The 19685-nt window shown below is 53.0% G+C and overlaps 2 protein-coding genes across 4 annotated transcripts in view; one reads left to right on the top strand and one right to left on the bottom strand.

The window, feature by feature from the left end:
- DHRS3 (dehydrogenase/reductase 3) overlaps positions 1–19685 on the top strand; it is a 1035619-nt gene that overhangs the window by 258249 nt on the left and 757685 nt on the right. The gene's annotated exons all lie outside the window — the stretch shown is intronic.
- The window catches only part of PRDM2 (PR/SET domain 2), a 116716-nt gene that overhangs the window by 4086 nt on the left and 92945 nt on the right, over positions 1–19685 (bottom strand). For all 3 annotated transcript variants that reach the window (XM_050787825.1, XM_050787808.1, XM_050787799.1), the window contains one exon: positions 4585–4728. In XM_050787825.1, coding sequence (XP_050643782.1) covers positions 4585–4728 — 144 coding nt within the window. Of the gene's footprint in view, positions 1–4584; positions 4729–19685 lie in introns of those variants that run through there.

Raw genomic sequence — 19685 nt, 5'->3', positions numbered from 1 at the left:
CATGAGCCAGGGCAGGGGGAAGAAAAGGAAGCAGAGGCGGGGCCCGCTATGGAGTGGCTGCATTCCCTTGGCCTGGCGTAGCCAGCAAGTGTGGGTCTCCCCTGGGTCACGTGGGATCCATTAAAGAAGCCATCTTGCCAGTCCCCCACCGAGAGAGCAGCCCTCTGGGGAGGTCACAGCCGCAGGAGCTGGGGGCTGGACCTGAGGTGGAGGGGAGCTCTCATATAAGGGAGATGGGCCAGGAGGGGCAACCTCCACATACCCCACTCCCAGGACCCCAGGAGAGAGCCCAGGTCAGAAATCCTGCCCACAGAGGGCCCTGAGGCTGCCGGTCTTTGCCAAAGGAGCAGCAACAGCCGAGAGAAGGATCACAATGGTGGCCAGACAGGTGAGAGGCTATTCCATCCCTGGGCCTCTCGCTGAACCTCTGGGGTGGGAAAGACGCGGGGTGAAGACAGGATGTGCAAAGGAAGCCTCCCTATAGACTAGGCAGTGCGGCACTTTTCTGCACTTAAAAGTGAACAGAAACCTCTTGGCTTTGTGTGAGCCACAGTAAAGGGGGTGCTGCAGAGACTGGTGAAAGGCAGTGCTGGCCAGAAATCACACTTCTCCGTGTTCATTCTTCCTGCATTCAGACCGTCCGGGAGACGGGTGACGAAGCCTTGAATTCGGAATGGGCAAGAGCAGGCAAAGCAGCCAAGGCCGTGGGTCCTTCAAGACGGTCAATCTTTTCTCTGAACAAAACCCACACGCACACACAGTTTTGCATGAAGGAGGCACGGTCCACTTAAAAGTCCAGGATCTGTCCAGGGAATCAGGAGACCAGAGTGTTGATACCAGTTCTGCCACACGCTCCTTCATGTCAGTTTCCGTCTCTGTAAAATGAGGGCTTTGACCTGCACACCTTCCTGAGCTAAAAGACTTGGCTGTGGCATTTTGATAAATCTGGAACTGTGTTAAACAGTGCTATGGACTGAACTGTGTCCCCCTAAAACCCTGATGCTGAAGCCCTAACCCCGCCATGTGATGGTATTTGGAGGTGGGGCCTTTGGGAGGTGATTAGGGTTAGATGAGATCATGAAGCAGGGCTCATGATGAGGTGAGTGGACTTCTAAGAAGAGACACCAGAGAGCTTGCTCTCCCCCAGGATCCTGCCACGTGAGGACACCGCAATAAGGTGGACGTCTGCAAGCCAGGAAGCAGGCCCTCATCAGAACCTGGCTATAGTGGCACCCTGACCTGGTACTTCCAGCCTCAAGAACCATCAGGAAATAAATTTCTGTTCAATATTTAAGCCACGCAGTCAGTGGTATTTTGTGATGGCAGCCTGAGCTAACTAAGGCAAACAGTATAAAGAAGATTTTTTTTAAATTATTTTAAAAATAATAAAAGTAGCACATGCTTGATGTAAGTACCAATTTATAAAATGGAAAAAAAGCTACCTAAGATTTTTAAGGAGCAAGTTTCAGTCACTTAGACATGAAACTGCTCAGTTTGGAGCCTTCGTTGTTGGTGAGCAGAGACCATAAGATGCAGGGCCAAACGACGTTAGGTCTCTCTTCATTTGATTGCTTAGCTTGGGAAACTGTATGCGTTTTTAAAGAAGGAAAAAGAAGGCCACCACCTAGGACAGTGCCTGGCCCTGGGGCAGAGCCTAAATTCATAAGGCTTGGCAAATGCTATGTACATTTCATCTTCGTCATGGCCAAGCCTGCAGTGGCCGACAGAAATGGCCCGGTCTGTTTCGGAAGGAAGCCAGCCCAGTTGCACCTGGCTCTCCCTCCGGCTGCAGAGAACACCTGCTCGGGGGTAGAAGCAATTCCCCGGCGCCCATCAACACAGAAGGTTCACGCAGCAGCCTTGGCCACAAAGAGGATGCTGGACACAAATGGTTCCCAGAGTTGGAATTGCTCATCCTGGTATGGTCTCTCATTTTCCAGAAGACTCTAGCCACGTCCTATGTCTCTTCTCTTGGGGCCTCAATTTTTCCATCTATAAAATGGGAGGTTCATCTCCCAGGGCCTCCGAGTTCTGTACTATCTTAGAGACCATTTCAACATTGTTCCGTAAGACTCCAGCTCAGGGTCTAGTCTCCAGGTTCCCCTGTCAGGGAGCAGCTGGCCCCAGAGAGACAGGTTCAGTTCCAGCAGCAGACAACAGACTCTCTGGGGAAGAGTGGATTTTATTTTTGCTCGCTCCCCAAACCCCAGGGAATAAAGCCAAGCCGGAAACTCCAACTGCTTTAGAAAGAGAGAAGTAAACAGCCAGGCGCGGTGGTTCACGCCTGTAATCCCAACACTTTGGGAGGCAGAGGCGGGCAGATCACGAGGTCAGGAGATCAAGACCATCCTGGCCAACATGGTGAAACCCTGTCTCTACTAAAATACAAAAAAAAAAAAAAAAAAATTAGCTGGGCGTAGTTGCGGGCACTTGTAGTTCCAGCTACTCAGGAGGCTGAGGCAGGGGAATCTCTTGAACCTGAGAGGTGGAGGTTGCAGTGAGCCAAGATCGTGCCACTGCGCTCCAGCCTGGCAACAGAGCGAGACTCCATCTCGAGACCACGGTGAAATCCCGTCTCTACTAAAAAAAAAAAAAAAAAGGAGAATGGCGTGAAAGGCGGAGCTTGCAGTGAGCCGAGATTGCGCCACTGCACTCCAGCCTGGGCGACAGAGCGAGACTCCGTCTCAAAAAAAAAAAAGGAAAGAGAGAAGTGAGGTCTTGGGGAGGGAGGGCAGGGAGAAGGAAGAAAGAGCCTTCTCTTTCTGGCATAACACAAAAGACCTCAGAGTTTCAGAATTCAGCCCATCCTTGCCTTGAACTACACTCATTCCAAACGACCCTGGCTTGTTTTAACCCCTGCCTTGTGTTAAGCAGGCATCCCCAAACCTAAGTGTGTCCCAGAACCCAGGGGGTCATCTGCTAGTGCACGTTCCCTGGTCACACCCACCAGGATGGGCCCGTGCCAACAATACCCACCCACAAATACAAGCAGGGCTGTGAGGGGTGGTGGCCAGTCCCCTCTCCCATTAACCCTGTATTCAGCATCTGTGCTGTGCCAACCACTTCCATGCTGGGTATCTCACCGGGCTGATGTGACTTCCCACAGAGATGTGAACTCGGGATTTTTTTTTTTTTTTTTTTTTTTTTTTTTTTTGAGATGAAGTCTCGCTCTGTCACCCAGGCTGGAGTCCAGTGGTGTAATCTCAGCTCACTGCAAGCTCCACCTCCCGGGTTCAAGCCATTCTCCTGCCTCAGCCTCCCACGTAGCTGGGACTACAGGCGCCCGCCACCACGCCTGGCTAATTTTTTTGTATTTTTAGTAGAGACAGGGGTTTCACTGTGTTAGCCAGGATGGTCTCCATCTCCTGGCCTTGTGATCTGCCCTCCTCGGCCTCCCAAAGTGCCGAGATTACAGGCGTGAGCCACCGCGCCTGGCCGAATGCAGGATTTTTTAATGGGGTTTGGCCCTATTCATACTATAGTCCAGTAAATGGGATTTGAGCCTTTTTGGCCATTTTGTACATTTGGAACTGGACTCTGAGATCTGTATTTATAACAGCATCTTAGATCTTCTGATGTGTGAGGTCCTCTGATCACACTTTGAGATGCTGGCCTTGGGGACACAATGAATGCGGTTGTGTGGTGTCACCAACAGGGAAGGCCAAGCCTGCTCATTGGTCACCAGCAGAACCCAGGTACTCCACAAATGAAAAGTCTGGTTTCCACGCTGTTATCCAACAGAAATCTTAGAGTGATTCCACGCTTTTACTATCAGAAAACCTAGGAAGAGACTGTTTTGGTCCAAAATAAATCTGAGTTTTCTATTTCATGGATTAGGACAGATTACATATCCCTTATCCGAAATGCTTGAGACCCAAAATTTTTTGGATTTTGGATTTTTTTTGGATTTTGGAATATTTGCATACACAGTTACTGGTTCAGCATCCCTAATCCAAAAATCTGAAATCTGAAATGCTCAATGAGCATTTCCTTTGAGTGTCATGTCCTTACTCCAGTTTCAGATTTTGGGGCATTCCAGAGTTTGGATTTTTGGATTAGGGTTACTCAGCCTATATTTTTTTTACTTTCAATTACACTGTGAGAATAGGAACTCTGCCATCTTTTCTGGTCTTAAGGCCTCTGAGGCAACTGAGAACTGAGTATAATTAGTATTTTTATCATTATTACTCCAGTAATGACTTACCTAGTGCTTACTATGTGGCTGACACTCTTCTAGGTGCTTTGCACATTTGACACTTGTAATTCTCACAAACACCCTATAAAGTAGGTACTATTGTAGTGCCCACTGTACAAATGTGGAAACTGAGGCTCAGAAAGACTAAGTAATTTGCTTGAAGCTCACAGCCAGGAAGTAGCAGAACTGGGATATGAAACAGGTGGTCCAGAGTCGGCACTCAGCCACGTGCCCTCCTGGAGGGAGACCCTGCACCGTGCCTGGTACACACAAGCAATCACGCCCACCCCTTTCTCTCCTCCCCTCCCCACCCAAGACCCAAGCCCACACCCCCTCGACACCCAGACCCACCCACACAGTGCCAGAAGCTGTTCCGTCCTGCCTCGTACCTGTCAGGGAGCAGGCAGAGTGTCTACTCTTTGAAGAATGGTCCCTGGAACTGGGCTGCAGCCGGGGCTTTGACCTTCCTACACTGCCTGGTGATGTACGGGGCCGCTGGTGGAGAGCATCGGGATGCCAAGCGGAGGCTGTAGCTGTGTAGGAAGAGGAACAACACACATTGTCATCAGGAGCCCAGCCCAGTGCCCTAGACATTGCTGGGGGGCTTCCTTAGTGCTGGTCACCACTTCCCAGGCCTGGGCAGGACTGCACTTCCTGGATGCCTTGAGGCCAGGTGCCTGGCGTCAGCTAACAGGACATGAGCTTAAACCACCAATGTGTCCTTCTCCATGTCCGATCCACCAATTCTCTCCCCTCGGAGGCGACTGCAGAAGCACGCGCAAGAGGAGTGCCCATTGGGCTGGTTCTGAGACACCATGATGGGCAGCGCCGTCTGGTGACCCCCAGTGGATATGCAGGTGAGCCAGAATGATTCCGATTGCATCAGAACAACAGCTTTGCCCTTCTCTGGTTCTATTTCCCCAGGTGCCTCCCTGTTCTCCCCTCCTGCCAGGCCCCAACACCCATAAGGCAGAAAGCATCTGGGGAGGTTACTGTTATCAAAGTACAAACACACCTGCACATGGGCTGGGTTGTGGGGGATGGAGGCAGGTCCCCTCCCTGCCCTTAACCCCACCCTCCACATCTATCCTGTGCCAAGCACTTCCATGCTGAGTATCTCACGGGGGTGACGTGGCTTCCCAAAGAGGTGAATCTAGGATTTTGGGGGGGCATGGTTTTGCCCTATTTGTACAAAAAAAGCTCCCCCGCCCCACCCCAGTAAATGGGATCTGATTTTTTCAGAAGGGCCTTTAAAAAATTGATTCACACCATTATTCCTCTCCTTTCCTCACTCAGCTAACTCGTCCTTCTCTTCCATATCCCAGCTGGGATGTTACCTCCTCCAGGAAGCTTTCCTTCTTTAACTCCTGGGTGGGGTGTTCCTCCAACAGGCCCCTTACGTGTCCAGAATAAGGTGTCTGCCTTTCTCATAAGCTCTAAGATCCCAAGGTCAGGATCTTTGTCTCGTTCATTGTTGCATCCCCAGCTTGGCACAATAAAAATAAACATCCGGCCAGGTGCAGTGGCTCATGGCTGTAATCCCAGCACTTTAGGAGGCTGAGGTGGGTGGATCACCTGAGGTCAGGAGTTCAAGACCAGCCTGGCCAACATGGTGAAACCCTGTCTCTACTAAAAATACAAAAATTAGCCAGGCGTGGTGGTGGATGCCTGTAATCACAGCTACTTGGGAAGCAGAGACAGGAGAATCGCTTGAACCCAGGAGGCAGAGGCTGCAGTGAGCTGAAATTGTTCCATTGTACTCCAGCCTGGGCGACAGAGCAAGACTCCATCTCAAATAAATAAATAAACAAACAAACATCCACTGAGTAAGAGTGATACATACAGGCTCACTGCGTGTCCAGAACTGTGCTAGGCATTTTCCACAGACAAACAATCTAACTCTTCACACAACCTACCCAGGTGGATACTGTTATTATCCTTCATTTACAGATGAGGAAACTGAGGCACAGAGAGCCTGTCACCTGTCTGCCTCTCTAGATGGAAGAATGGAAAGTGAGGGGGGCCTCCGGACAAGGCGGCCCAGGTCAGAGGAGGCGGGAGGCCAGGCAGGTAGGAAAGCAGGAGGGACAAACACGCCCGGAACCCCACCTGCTCTGGTTGTTTGCAGAGCCAGCTCTGCCTGAGGGAGCAGGAGATGGGAATGGAGTCCAGCTCAAAGCTGGCACATGGCAGAGTTCACATCAGTGACTCTCAATAAGGGTACACACTTGGTAATGTCTGGAGACACTGTTGGCTTTCACACCTGAGAGAAGGGTGCTGCTACTGGCATCTGGAGGGTAAGGCCAGGGGTGCTGCTAAACCTCCTACAGTAACCAGGACAGGCCCCCGCAACAAAGATTTAACCAGCCCCAAATGCTGATAGTGCCAACGTTGGCAAGGGAGCCCTCAATCAACATTAAAATATGCAAATGTATCAACAGACGAGCAAATGTGGAAGGTGCCGGAGAAAAGCCTTAGACAAGACGAAGAGACCTGCTGTGACAGGGGAGACGAGTGAGCCTCCCCCAAGGGCCTGGCTCTCCGTCAAGGTCAGGGCTGCCCCTGTTTGAATTCCTCCCCCGTGCTGTGCAGCCAAGGCCCACGGTCAGCTCAGTCTACTCGCCTGTGCAGGAGTTAAGGAAGAAACGGAGGCCCCACGCTTCATGCAACTGTGCTCCTGACGGGCCACCAAGGCCCATGAGGGGGCCTGAGGTGGGGGGCTGTCTCTGCAGCTAGTGGCCACCCCCCACCCCCATTCTAGCTGGCTGGTGCCCCAGGAGACCCAACCTGGGAGGAGACAGCCAGCTGGGAGGCTGCTGGAGACATGGACTCCTATGTCCTGTTGGGGAATAAGAAACAGAGCTGGCAAAGAGCAGGTCCCCTCCCTACGACGTCACCCTTCCTAGGGAAATGTCTACAGTGGTGTAGCAAGACCAGCAGAAGCTTTGGAGGCAGACATGCCCTGCATCATCAGCACCCAGCTTCTCCTTCTCTCTGTTATTAAATATCCAAAAGCCAATCACACAAAAATAACACCCCGACCTCCCAGGCCTCTCTAGCCAGCCAGTGCGTCTCCGCTCCCTTTGGCTCCTGCGGATGCAGCAACCACAGCGTCTCCACCAGGGGGCGCGCCTCCTCCCCCGGCTCATGGCGTCCACCTGGGTGGAGGCAGTGGGTCCGGGGCAGAACCCCTGAAGGCAGAGGCCCCTCTGCCACCCCTCATCCACTGCCTGGCCTAATGGAGGACCACGCCAGCCAACATGAACATGGCCTCCATGACTCCTAAGGACTTTCTCAGCTTTCTCTCTGAACCCTCCCAGCAGCCCAGGAAATAGGAAGAACAAGTGCTTTTATACCCCTTTCACGGATGAGAAAACTGAGGCTCAAAAGGATATGGAGACTTTCCCAGGGGAGCAGAGCGCAGGCCTTTCAGCTCCCGAGGCCACAATTTTGAGGAAACACCAGGTCACCAATTGGGTGTTTCCTGTTAGGACGGAGACAGGACGTCCTGGGGGATTGTCCTTCCTGATCAAGAAGCACTTCACTGTCAAAGAACTCATGAGAGCACAGCGCCCCAAGCCTGGAGATGTTAAATACCGAGGACCAAAGCTCCGGAGTTGGGTGCTTCTCCAGGGCACAGGAGCAGTTAGCGCAGAGCCTCATGATTCTTGGTTACCACCCACTAGCTGTGTGACCTCAGCGAGTCGTGGACTTGTCTGAGCTCCAGGTTGATCTTCTGCAAAGCAGGAAGACCAATTTGGGGTTACAGTAATGATTAACTTTGGAGAAAGGTCTCCGTGCAGGGCACCCTGGCCCTCCAGTATCAGCACAGTGTCGTGACTGTGGCAGTTGCGGGTGGTGGACACAAATGGAGAAGTCATCATCCCAGGAGGATGCAGTATGGCCGCCTGGGGGTGGCCTCCGATCCTCATTCTCATTGACTATATGGCTCAGGGTAAGCCACTCCCTGTCTCTTGGCCTCGGAGCCTCAGTTTCCCCCTCTGTAAAATGGAGACAGTCCCTGCCAGTCTGCCAACAGAGAGCAGGGCTGGAAGCATTTTGGTGACCAGGATTGGGAGCATTTTGCTTTCTGGGAAGAATCTGGCACATGTGAGATGCTCCTACTGGGTATGACCCCAGGAAGCATCGGAGCAGGAGGTGAGCCAAGGTCCTGACCGGTCCTTAAAGACTGAATGTCAAGTAAGACCTCTGTGTCAATGCTTTAGTCAGACTTTTGGCTCAAACTCCTGTGCAGGGCTCCACACTGGCACATCCACTGCCTGCCCGGCCCCTCCACTTGGATGTCTAATGAGTGTCTCACTTTAACACGGCAAAGTGGCACATCCTAGGGTCCCACCTTGCTCCCGCCCCTACTAGGCTCCAGCCACACTGGACGCTTGTCACTCTTCTCAGGAAATGGCAATGCCAAAGGTGTTGTTGTTACAACTAAAGCCCAGTAGCCCTTTTCTTCCTCTTCTATTCATTTTGCTGCTTCGGATTGGCCATAGACCTAGAAACCACACTCATGTGAAGCAGGTGCAGTGTCAGGGCAGTGTGCTGTGATCATGGGGCCTGTGAGACCCCCGCTGTGCCCACCCCCAAGCTGATCCATCTCCGGGTTCCTTAACTCTGCCTCCAAGTCCACACACCTCTCTCCACTCCCACTGCCACCACCCAGCTCAACCTGTGGCATCAACGCCTTCCACGGAGACTGTGGCAATTGCCACTGCATTGTCCCCACTTTGATGCTGCCTCCCCCCCCACCAATCCATTCGCCACTAAGCAACAAGAGAAGCCTTTATAAGGACCATTGGACATGACCACGACACTGGACCACGTCACTGCCCAGTGCAAAAGTGGCCCAAGCCGTCCCACACTATTAGAGTGCTGTGCGCCTGCCCGCCACCCTCCCGGTCCCCTCACGCACTCTGCGTTTGCCCTGTGCACTTGTCTCTCAGCCAGGCCAAGCTCTTCTTACCTGGTTGCTCCCCGCTTGACTTTGCCCTGCCCTGCCCTCCTCTGCCCGCAGCTCCCTCCCTCCCACCTTTTGGGTCTCAGCTTAAGTGTCTTCTGAAAGAGGACTTCTTTGACCTCCCCATGTTAGCGGCCACGCCAGCCCTGTTCTTATAGCCTCTGGAGTTTCCTATCTGTCTTCCTTATGTCCTTCTGTGACTTTCTGGGCCTTTCGCTCACAGCTCTTCCCACAGCAATCACCTTGCCTGTCGAGTTGCTGACTCCTTCACCACTAAAAGAGGATGTCTTTGAGGGCAGGGACTGAGTCTTGCTGACAGTGGAATCTCCTATGTCGCCAGGCACGGGACCTGGCACAGGAAATGTTGGGTGGGTGGGTAGAGGCAGCCATGAGGGATGCCCCTGGTTTGCAAGTGGAGGAAACATGGTCTCAGGACCACACACCCTCCTCTGGCCCGGCCCCTGCCCAGGGACAGCAGAGCCCAGAGTCTCCAGCACAAGGACAGCCTGTGCGCTCCCAGCACTGCCTCCAGTTACAAGGGGATGCCCCGTCAGCCAGCAGGGGGCGAGCACAATGTCACAGGATGCTTCCTGTAGGTTATGGTGATGGCATCGTCGCTGTGCAAGTAAGTGTTCACAAGTCAGTGCCTGGCTTATCCAGAGGCCCGTGAACCTTCACAATCCCGAGAACAGCCTAGAACGTTGTGGAAAGTCTGAGTCGTCCACAACCAGTGCCCACTGATCTGTAAACTCTTTTTTTTTTTTCTTTTGAAATGGAGTCTCACTCTGTCACTCAGGCTGGAATGCAGTGGAGCTTTCTTGGTTCACTGCAATCTCCGCCTCCCAGATTCAAGCGATTCTCCCGCCTCAGCCTCCTAAGTACCTGGGACTACAGGCACCCGCCACCACGCCCGGATAATTTTTGTATTTTTAGTAGAGACAGGGTTTCACCGTGTTAGCCAGGTTGGTCTCAACTCCTGACAGCAGGTGATCCACCCACCTCAGCCTCCCAAAGTGCTGGGATTATAAGCATGAGCTACCACGCCCGGCCCCTGATCTGTAAACTCTGACAGAAGCTCACTGCAGGCAGGCACTAAGATTCACACCTGGGCCTGCAGCCTGTCCCTAAGGAGCAAAGTCACACAGAACTCAAGCTTTTGGCCGGGCGCAGTGGCTCATGCCTATAATCCCAGCACTTTGGGAGGCTGAGGTGGGCGGATCACAAGGTCAGGAGATCGAGACCATCCTGGCTAACATGGTGAAACCCTGTCTCTACTAAAAATACAAAAAATTAGCCGGGCGTGGTGGCGGGCGCCTGTAGTCCCAGCTACTCCGGAGGCTGAGGAAGGAGAATGGCATGAACCCAGGAGGCAGAGCTTGCAGTGAGCCAAGAAAGCGCCACTGCACTCCAACCTGGGCAACAGAGGGAGACTCCATCTCAAAAAAAAAAAAAAAGAAGAGCCCAAGCTTTCATGTTCAGTGCATGCTGCTCTTACTGTACACACAATCCAAACGAATATGGCCGATGGCTTCCAAGTCCACGGCCAATCAGAAGCAGCAAAATGAATAGAAGAGGAAGAAAAGAGCCGTTAGATTGAAGCAAATACAGAGTCTGTAGCAGACAGCAGTCACTTCCCTGGAAGCGGGAAAGGAGGGCAAGTTCAAGGGCAGGGAAAAACGATGTGCTAGGCCATGTATGTGCCGTGATGCTCTGGGTCCATGCACGCTTAATTTTGTCCTTGGGGAACCTGAGAGGTCAACAGACTTGAGAGAGGTTAACTAATGTTACAGATGGAACGTTTGTGTCCCCTGCACCCCATTCAGGTGCTGAAGCCCTAACCCCCAGTGTGATCGTATTTAGAGGTGGGACCTTCGGGAAGTGACTGGGTTTAATGAGGCATGAGGATGGGACATTCATGACGCAATTAGTGCATGTGCCTTGTAAGAAGATGCGTGTGCCCGAGAAAGGTCATGAGAGGACACAGACAGAAGGTGGCAGTCTGTGAACCAGGAAGAGAGCCCCGACCAGAACCAAAGCATGCGACACCCTAATCTTGAACTTCCAGTCTCCAGAACTGTGAAAAAAATTAATTTCTGTCATTTAAGCCACCTAGTCCATGGTATTTTGTTATGGCAGCCCAAATTTTGTTAAGACAACTTGCCTAGAGTCATGCTTGGTGAGATTAGGGTCTGAACACGGGGTCTGGACCACAGCCTGTCATCTCTGCACACGACTCCCTCCCTAGGGGATGCATCCATGGCTTTGGCGTCCATGGCCAGCCTCACACAGATGACCCACCGGCGCCCACGCCCAGCCCACATCTGGCCTTTGAACTCCATTCATGCGCTGACATGACATCTCTTGGACATCTAGAAGGCCCCTTAAATCAGGTCCTGAATTATGACCCTGCCTCACACCTGCCACCCCACCCTGCTCTGTTCTTGGTGAATAGCACTGCATTTGTGTCCTGAAAGCCAGAGACCTGGGAGTCAACGTGGTCCCTCTGTCACCCTCTCCTGCTACACATCACCTGCCACTGGCTCCATCTAGTCCGCCTTCCTTCCTCTTCTACCACTATCGGGGACCACCTCTAGCCTGCAGTCCTGCAAGGCGCCTTCCTCACTGGACTTCTCCCTTCCACACGGCTCCCCTCCCATCTGTTCCACAGAAGCGCGACCATCTTCCCAAAAGGCAAAATGGACCACGACACGCCCCTGCTGCAACCTATCAAAACCCCATGATTCCCAGGACACAGTCCAAGTTCCTTAATACATCAAGTCCAGCCTGCACTGCCCTGCCAGCCCATCTCTCCCCTTCCGTTCTTGTTACTCCAGCTAATCTGGGTAGAACCCATTTCCCGGTGGCTTCTAGTCCCGGTTCCTCACTAGATTCACCCAGAGAGGCCTGGGCTGCATGCCAGGCCATGACATCAGGACCTCTGGGGCAGGATTGGGCTATGGTATTTTTAAGCTCTTTAGTGATTCCAACATGCAGCTGGGTTGAGAATCACTGCTCTAGAAATGCTTCTGGGCTGCCCTCTTGAGGCAACATGGCCCTGGTCAGGTTCCCACGGCACCTGCCCCCTCGTGGGCAGTTTCTCAGGCATCTGTGACTGTCTGATCAATGCAGGTATCCCCAGGGGACCGTAAGGTCTCTGATGGCAGAGCTTGGCTGAGTTTTGCTCATCATTGTATTCTTAGTACCTAATTGTGAGTGAGTGAATAATAGACCCTCAATATGTAAGGAAAGAAGAAATGAGCGATTCAAGACTCCGTGATATTCCCACTGCACAGCTGTTCTCAGACACCAAGAAATCTGCACCCATTCAGTGCAGGGGAGGGAAAATGGACTTACTATGCTCCCAAAGATGTTCCTCCATAAAATCCTGGCAAAATGAATGAGATACGTAGTCCTAAATCCCAGACATCAAGAAAGGGTTGAAGAAGTTCAGCATCAAGTTTTTTGTTTTTTGGGTTTTTTTTTGGAGAAGGAGTCTTGCTCTGTTGCCAGGCTGGAGTGCAGTGGCACGATCTCCGCTCACTGCAAGCTCTGCCTCCTGGGTTCACGCCATTCTCTTGCCTCAACCTCCTGAGTAGCTGGGACTACAGGCACCTGCCACACGCCCGGCTAATTTTTTGTATTTTTAGTAGAGACGGGGTTTCACCATGTTAGCCAGGATGGTCTTGATCTCCTGACCTCGTGATCTGCCTGCCTCGGCCTCCCAAAGTGTTGGGATTACACATGAGCTACCACGTCAGGCCCAGCATCAACTGTTTTTAGAAAGCAGGGCGGTGTAGCATTACCTTGGTAAGATTTTCAAACACAGTGGTTGAACATTTTAAACATAGTGGCAGGGTTGGGAGGAACCTGCTGTGTGCCCCACACAGACTTTGCCCAGAAGTGTCTTGCCCCTGGCAAAGTGCTCCACTGCCTACCCTAGGAGAGAAATTTCTGGACATTTTACTTAGAACAAAAACTAATGGACTTTGAAAGCACAAGGGGATGTCATATGCCATCCAATCTGTACAGTCGGGGAAGGATTGGGCAGAGGACAGATCTCAGACACCTGGGCCACTCCTGGCTCATAGGAAGGCTCAGAAATGGTGCTTCAGAGCATCGTCTCCTGTGGATCCTAATTTCTTACTTGTCAGAATCCCATGCTAGTCTGAAGACAAAGCAAGGGCATTGTCTATACAATAGAACGTATAATAGAACATGTCTAGAAATAGAACATCTGTTCTATTCCTGGCCTCAAGGGCACATTCATTCTTTCAATCAGTCATTCAGATTTCCAGTGGCCCATTCTTGCATCAGGGACTCAGCACAGGCTGTTCCTGGAACGCTCTTCCCCCAGGTGGTCTTGTGGCTCACACCCGGGCCCCCTTTCAAGTTTCTGTTCAAATGTCTCCTTCCCAGTGAGCCTCACTTAGCCACTCTGAAATCGCAAATCCCCCTGACACTCCCCATCTCGACTCTGTTTTACTTTCTCAGTTGTGCTTATCCCCATCAACAGACCTGCGTTTACTGGTTATTGTTCACTGTCTGTCTAGTAGGCTCCATGAGGGGGTGCACCGGAGGCTGGTTTGTCACGGAGGCACCCCGAGTACCCCGGCCGCTGGCTGGCCCACAGTAGGCGGTCATCCACTATTTGTCGGGTGAGCGGTGTGTCTATTCTGTGCCAGGTGCTTTGCCAGTGCAAGTTTTGGTGAATAAAACAAGTCAAGTTCTCTACATATAGCGTAGTTTTACGTGTCACTTAGCGTAGCCTAGAGAGGAAACATACTCATTTCAGAAGGAGTTTGATCCCCGTATGAGGCCGAGACTCAGGCCTCCTGGCTCCCAAATGAGCACATTTTTATTCAGCCTCCAGTGGTTTTGGATAAGGGAGAAATCCAGACACACTGAAGTATACAAGAGAAACTGAAGAAACAGAGGTGAAGGTGAGAGTGGAGCAGAAGACAGGGAAAGGTGACATGGGAAACGGCAGCGCATGGGCTATGACCTGGGGTGGGGGGGATCAATCCGTCTGGATACCTGGGCCTTGTGCATTCCAGGAAGTGGGGACAGGAAGTGCAAAGGCCCTGAGGTGAGACCCACCAGGAATGCCAGAGGTGATGTGGGCAGAGGGGAGGGTCTCATAGGCCTTCAAGTGAGGTGGCAGCCAGCCTGTCCTTCTGGGCAGAGGAATGTCAGGACCCAAAAGTGGCTGCTGTGCTGGGCACAGACCGTGGTTGACAGGGAAGGAACTGGGGATGCCAGCAAGGAGGTGGCTGCCACCACCCAGGGAGTGGACCTGGACCTCAGGGCAGCTGAGGAGGCCGAGCTGGGAGAAGCTGTGGATTCCGGGTGCATTTGGGGATGTGGGGATGGAGGAAGAGGTTTGAGTCTAGCTGGTAGCTGGACTCCAAGGAGGACCGTTTCCATTCAGCCCCCACAGGAGGACAGCAGGGGAGGGAGGCTTCATGGAGAGAGAGTTTCATTTTGGAAAGATTAAATTTAAATCTAGACGCTCAAGGGAGATGTCAGGTGGGCGGCTGATTGGAGACTCTAATGAGATTGGAAACCTGGGATTGGTCAGCATCCGGGTGGTATTTAACACGTGTGACTGGATGAGATCACCAAGGGAGTGCGGAGACGGAGCGAGGGGACAGAGGCAGGATGAGGGGGAGCAGCCAGTAATGCGCGGAGATCAGGAAAGGGTGGTGTCCAGGTGGAGAGTATTTCAAGGAAGAGGAGGATTAACAGCGTCCACCGCCGCAGATGGGCCAAGGGAGATGGGACTGGAAACCAACCACGGCATTGAGCATGGGGGCTGCTGGTAACCTTGGTTTGATGGCTCCTGAAGAAGAGCCAAATCCCTGAAAGTGCGTTCGAGAGAGAAGGGGAGGAGAGACACTAGAGGCAGGAACCCAGAGGATGCTTCAAGAAGGATGGAGGGAAAGGAATTTGGGAAGGAAGGAGCTGTCGGCTTTCGGAGGACATGGGCGCTCCAGGGCTCCAGGGTCCCCACCTGGCCACGGTGCTCTTCCAAGCTCCCTGCCAGACTTCCGTGGGCATCCTGGGTTGGGACTCCTGCCTGCCCTGGTCCCTCCTTGCACCTTTTTCTTGCAGTCTTCAGGAGGGACCTCCTGGGACAACCATGTAGAAAGCTGGTTAGGCCACATCGCTAGCCACAGAAGTCTTACACAACTCTCTCTAAATTCTCAGAGTGCAATTCATTTGAAGTCAGTGTCTGATGTTCTCTGCACTTTTGCTGAAGGTAGGGGAGAGGGAGCGGGTGGGGAGATGGCGCAAAGGTAAGACAAGCCTGTGATCATGCTGATTCTCCCTGGAGGCCGGGTGAGGGCCCACAGGTGGGAGCTGTGGGAGCCACCGGCCCTCAACCACTTCCAGAACAGTCGACATCCACTATAGGACCCACCTTTCCCAAGTGGGAAGGCCCACGTGCTCCAGGGGGCCCCCGCCCATTCAAATGAAGCCCCCAGCCTGGGGGAGCGACTGAGAAGACAGAGAAGAAAGAAGCAGGGCAGGAACCCAAAGGGGGATGGGGTAGGGATTCTAGAACCCAGAGCTGGAATCCTAGCTCCATGACTGACTTGCTGTGTGGCCACTGGAAAATGCCTCTACCCCGCTGAGCCGTAGGAGTCTTGCCTGTAAAGTGAGGATGTCAAGCAAGAGGAAAACAAAAAAAAAACAAAAAACATAATCGCATCATCCACTGAGCACTTTCTATGCACCAGGAGCTATTTTGGGTAGCTTCTGGGAGCTCCTCAAATTCCCAGCAGTCCTGTGATGGTCCCGGTTTACAGAGGAGGGTGCTGAGGCTCAGAGAAATAAAGAAGCTGGACACTCAAATTCCCTCGGCCAATTAGAGAAGCAGCCAAGATTTGAATCCAGGACCATTAGATACCAAAGCCCATGCCCCACTCCCTGACACAGTCCCCGTAGCAGTGAGGATTGAAGAATTGTTTCCAATATCCCAAAGCCAGGTGGGGGTGAGCCTTTGCCCACAGAGCAGCTGCACTGACCACCCACGACTCTGGCAGTCTGTTTCGGGCTGGACCCACCTTCGCTCAGAGGGCACCGGAACAGAGAACCTCAACCTTGGGTGCTCGCTGCAGTCCCCGGGGATACTAAACCGATCTGATGCCTGCTTTCTATCCCAACAAGTTCTGATTTCGTTGGTTTCAGGTACAGCCCAGGCATCGGGAATGTTAAAAGGTGCCTTTGCAGGCCACTGGTCTAGATCCCTGTACTCACAGTGTGGTCCCCAGACCAGCGGCATCATTTTCCCCCGGGAGCTTGTCGGTAATGCAGCCTCTCAGCTCCCACCCACTCCGAGTCAGAATCTGCAGTTTAAGAAGATCCCTGGGAGAGGCATCCGCATGCGGGCACCACAGGATCACAGGGCTGGGGAACTCCTTCGGCGGAGTCTCGAGTGTGGGCAGCCTGCTAGGCTGCAGTGGGCAGCAGGGGCCCGCTCTGAACCCTGGCGAGGAGCTGCTGCTTGGTGAAGTTCTGTAGACAAAGTCTCCAAATGAGGGGGTCGAAGGGGAGAGAATGAAAGTAGGCCTTGGGAGGCAGTGGTAAAAGTGTGACACCACGGGCCCAACGAGTCGCTGGGGTGCCTTCAGGTGAGACAGAGCCCTTGAGTACCACCGGTGGGGATGGTGGGGACACCAGAGCTGACCGTGAGGAATTAGTACACGCCTGCCCGTGCGCTGTCTTCATGTCATCCTCCCTTTAGCCCCGGGAGACGGGCTGTTATACCCTTTTTATGGCGGAGGGGACGGCAACACAGAGAGGTTAAGTAACTCGTGTACTTAAGAAGTGTGAATAGAAGGACAAAGGGAAGATTCATACCCAGATCTGATTCCAGGGCTGGAGTCAGCCTCAGCAGACACATTTTTCTTCCTTCTCATCAGCCCACCGCTGAGCCCCCAATGTGGCCTCCACGCTCCCAAAAGATCGATCACGCCCCTGCTTTGTGGAGCTTCTAAGCCAGGTTCTGAGGTCTTCATGAATTCCCCAAACCTGTTTGGGTTGAACTCTAAATACCCAGCATGTGACAAGCTCGTAACACCTGACCCAGCTGACAGGGAGGCTGGCCCGCCCTGGCCTGAGGTGACCTCGGCCCGGGAAACCTGCCAGCAGGGAAAGCCCGGCTGTGGCTGCCTCCTTTGCTGCCAAGACCCAAGAAATGCAGGGGACCCCAGAGGCCGCAGGGAGCAGCCCTTCCCTTCCAGACGAGGAAACCGAGGAGAGCGAGCAAGGCACTCGCTCACAGTCACACGCCAGGTTGTTCCTTGGGAGCGGTGAGGGGACAGGACTAGGCTCACTGCTTATTTGGGGACATTGATGATGGGAAGAAGGGTAGTTGAAGCCCCTGAGGACTTGCTGAGGGCACTCAGATCTCTGTAACTGGCTCTACCTGCCTGGCTCCCCCACTGGACTGGGAGCACCAGGAGAGCATGGTTGGAGTCTATTCACTTCTCACCCATTGAACCTGCCACAGGGCCTAGTACAGGTAGGTGCTCAGAGAACATTTGCTGAGCAAACGGATGGCAAAGCCAGGCTCCTGGTGTGGTTCAACCCTGAAATGTGCCGTCCATGCTGCTCAAAAACCAAACCCTCCCAGCATGGCTTCCCATAAGGTTTCTCTCATTGCCAAGCTCCTGCCCAAACCCTGGGCAGGACAAGTTCTCCCATTTTTATGACAGTTCTGTGAACCTAACCCTACAGCCCTCAGGCCTCCCCAGCCCACCTTCCCCACTCCATTCAGCGCAGGGGTTCGAGTCTGGAGAATGTCACCTCAGCTGGAAACACCGTCACTGCCTGTGACATGACCAGCCCGGGTGAGAGAAGCCCAGCAGGGTGGAGGAGCGGCTCCTCCAGCTTCACAGTTTCCTCCCTCGTCTGCCTTCACACCTCCCATCACACGCTCCCCTGCAGCCACCTGGTTCTAGGCTGCCCCAAATCCTGTCCCTTCTTTCCTCTCCAGTGGAGCTGAAACAGATTGCTTTCTTCAAAAGGCAGCTTCTAAGAGTAGGAGCGAAGCCAAAAAGAAAACATGAATGCAAAGTGTGTGAGGACTGATGAACATAGAAAAAGCAGATTCCCAAATGGGGAAACAAGAGATGATGGTCCCTTATGAGACCCAGCAGAAGAGCCCTTTTTAGACGGTAAGATTCTGTAATAACACTAAGACTTCGTTACTGTCACCACTCCGTCTTTTAAAGATGATCTAGGTCAAAGAAGTCAAAAGGATTACATAAACCCCAAGGATGAAGAAAAGAAGAGCTCACCCTGTGTGTGGTTTGGAGTTGCTGGGGCTGAGAGTCTCAGAAGCCTCATGTGGCATCTGCCCTGGACCGAGAATTTCTAGAACATGATGATGATGCCTGCACCGGACCCGGAGCCGGTCCAGGGATGCTAACAATGAGAGGCAGCTGCCCCCTGCGGTGCTCTCTGCTCCTGCCTCGATGCTCAAGAAGCCTGTGGGAGCTGGGGGTTCTTGGCTCCCCAAGAGGTCAAAACCAGTTTGTCTCGGGGCGCCTGGGTGTGCCTGGCTGGCAGGGCGTCCCAGATGCAGGGCTGGCACTGTCACGGGAAAGCCACACTCACTTGGTGCCTGAACGGGTGTTGGTCAACATGGGGATGCTGCTGCCCGAAGGGCAAGGGCACCGTGGGCTGTGGGGCTGGAGGTCTCATCCTCAGAATGTGCCCAGGGTGCAAGGTTGAATAGTAAAGTCGGCTCTCGTGCCTTCTCCCTTTCTGTTCGTGATCCCCAAAGTCCTCAAACAGGCTGGAAGGTGGCCAGGACAGGACAACTCAATCTCCCTTACACCTGAGGAGCCTACGGGGGCCTGCAGGTGTCAGAGGACTCTGATCCCGGCCGTCTGGCCCCACCCTGGACTGCTCAGACCTTCCCAGGATCCTGCACTCCACTCAGGTTGAGAACTGCTCCAACAGACACCCAGCCCAGCCAGGCACTATTTGGGGAGACCACGCGGAACGATGGCCAGGTGGCGCATGTGGAATGAAAAGTCTCCCAATGTTTCTTACACGTTACCAGCATTTCCCAAAACCAGGTTCAGTGGAACTGGTTCCCACAGACGCTGTATGTGTCCTCATAATCATTTGCATAATTGCAGCTAACATTTCCTGCTTACTGTGTGCCAAGAACTGTGCCAAGTGTTTGATACGGAATAATGACTTTAATCTTCCCAAGAACCTTATGAGACGGGCACTACTGCATTTTACGGATGAGGAACTAAGGCACAGAGAAGTTAGGCAACTTGCCCAAGAACACACAGCCGGCAGGCGGCAGAACTGGGATGGAAGCCCGAGCCATTTACCTCCAGAGCACAGGCTTGTGAAACCACACGGGCGTGTCTCTGCAGAATTTCTGGGCCTTTCATGTGCTGACAGGCAGTGTAAATTCCTAAGAGGAGACATGTTGTCATCTACCCCAAACTTACTTCCCGTAGTTATCTGATAGGCACTGACCGCTCACTC

Source organism: Macaca thibetana, chromosome 1 (genome assembly GCF_024542745.1).
Source record: "Macaca thibetana thibetana isolate TM-01 chromosome 1, ASM2454274v1, whole genome shotgun sequence".
NCBI classification, from domain to species: Eukaryota; Metazoa; Chordata; class Mammalia; order Primates; family Cercopithecidae; genus Macaca; species Macaca thibetana.
The sequence above is the reverse complement of the archived record's forward strand: the minus strand, read 5'-3'. Positions and strand labels throughout refer to the sequence as shown.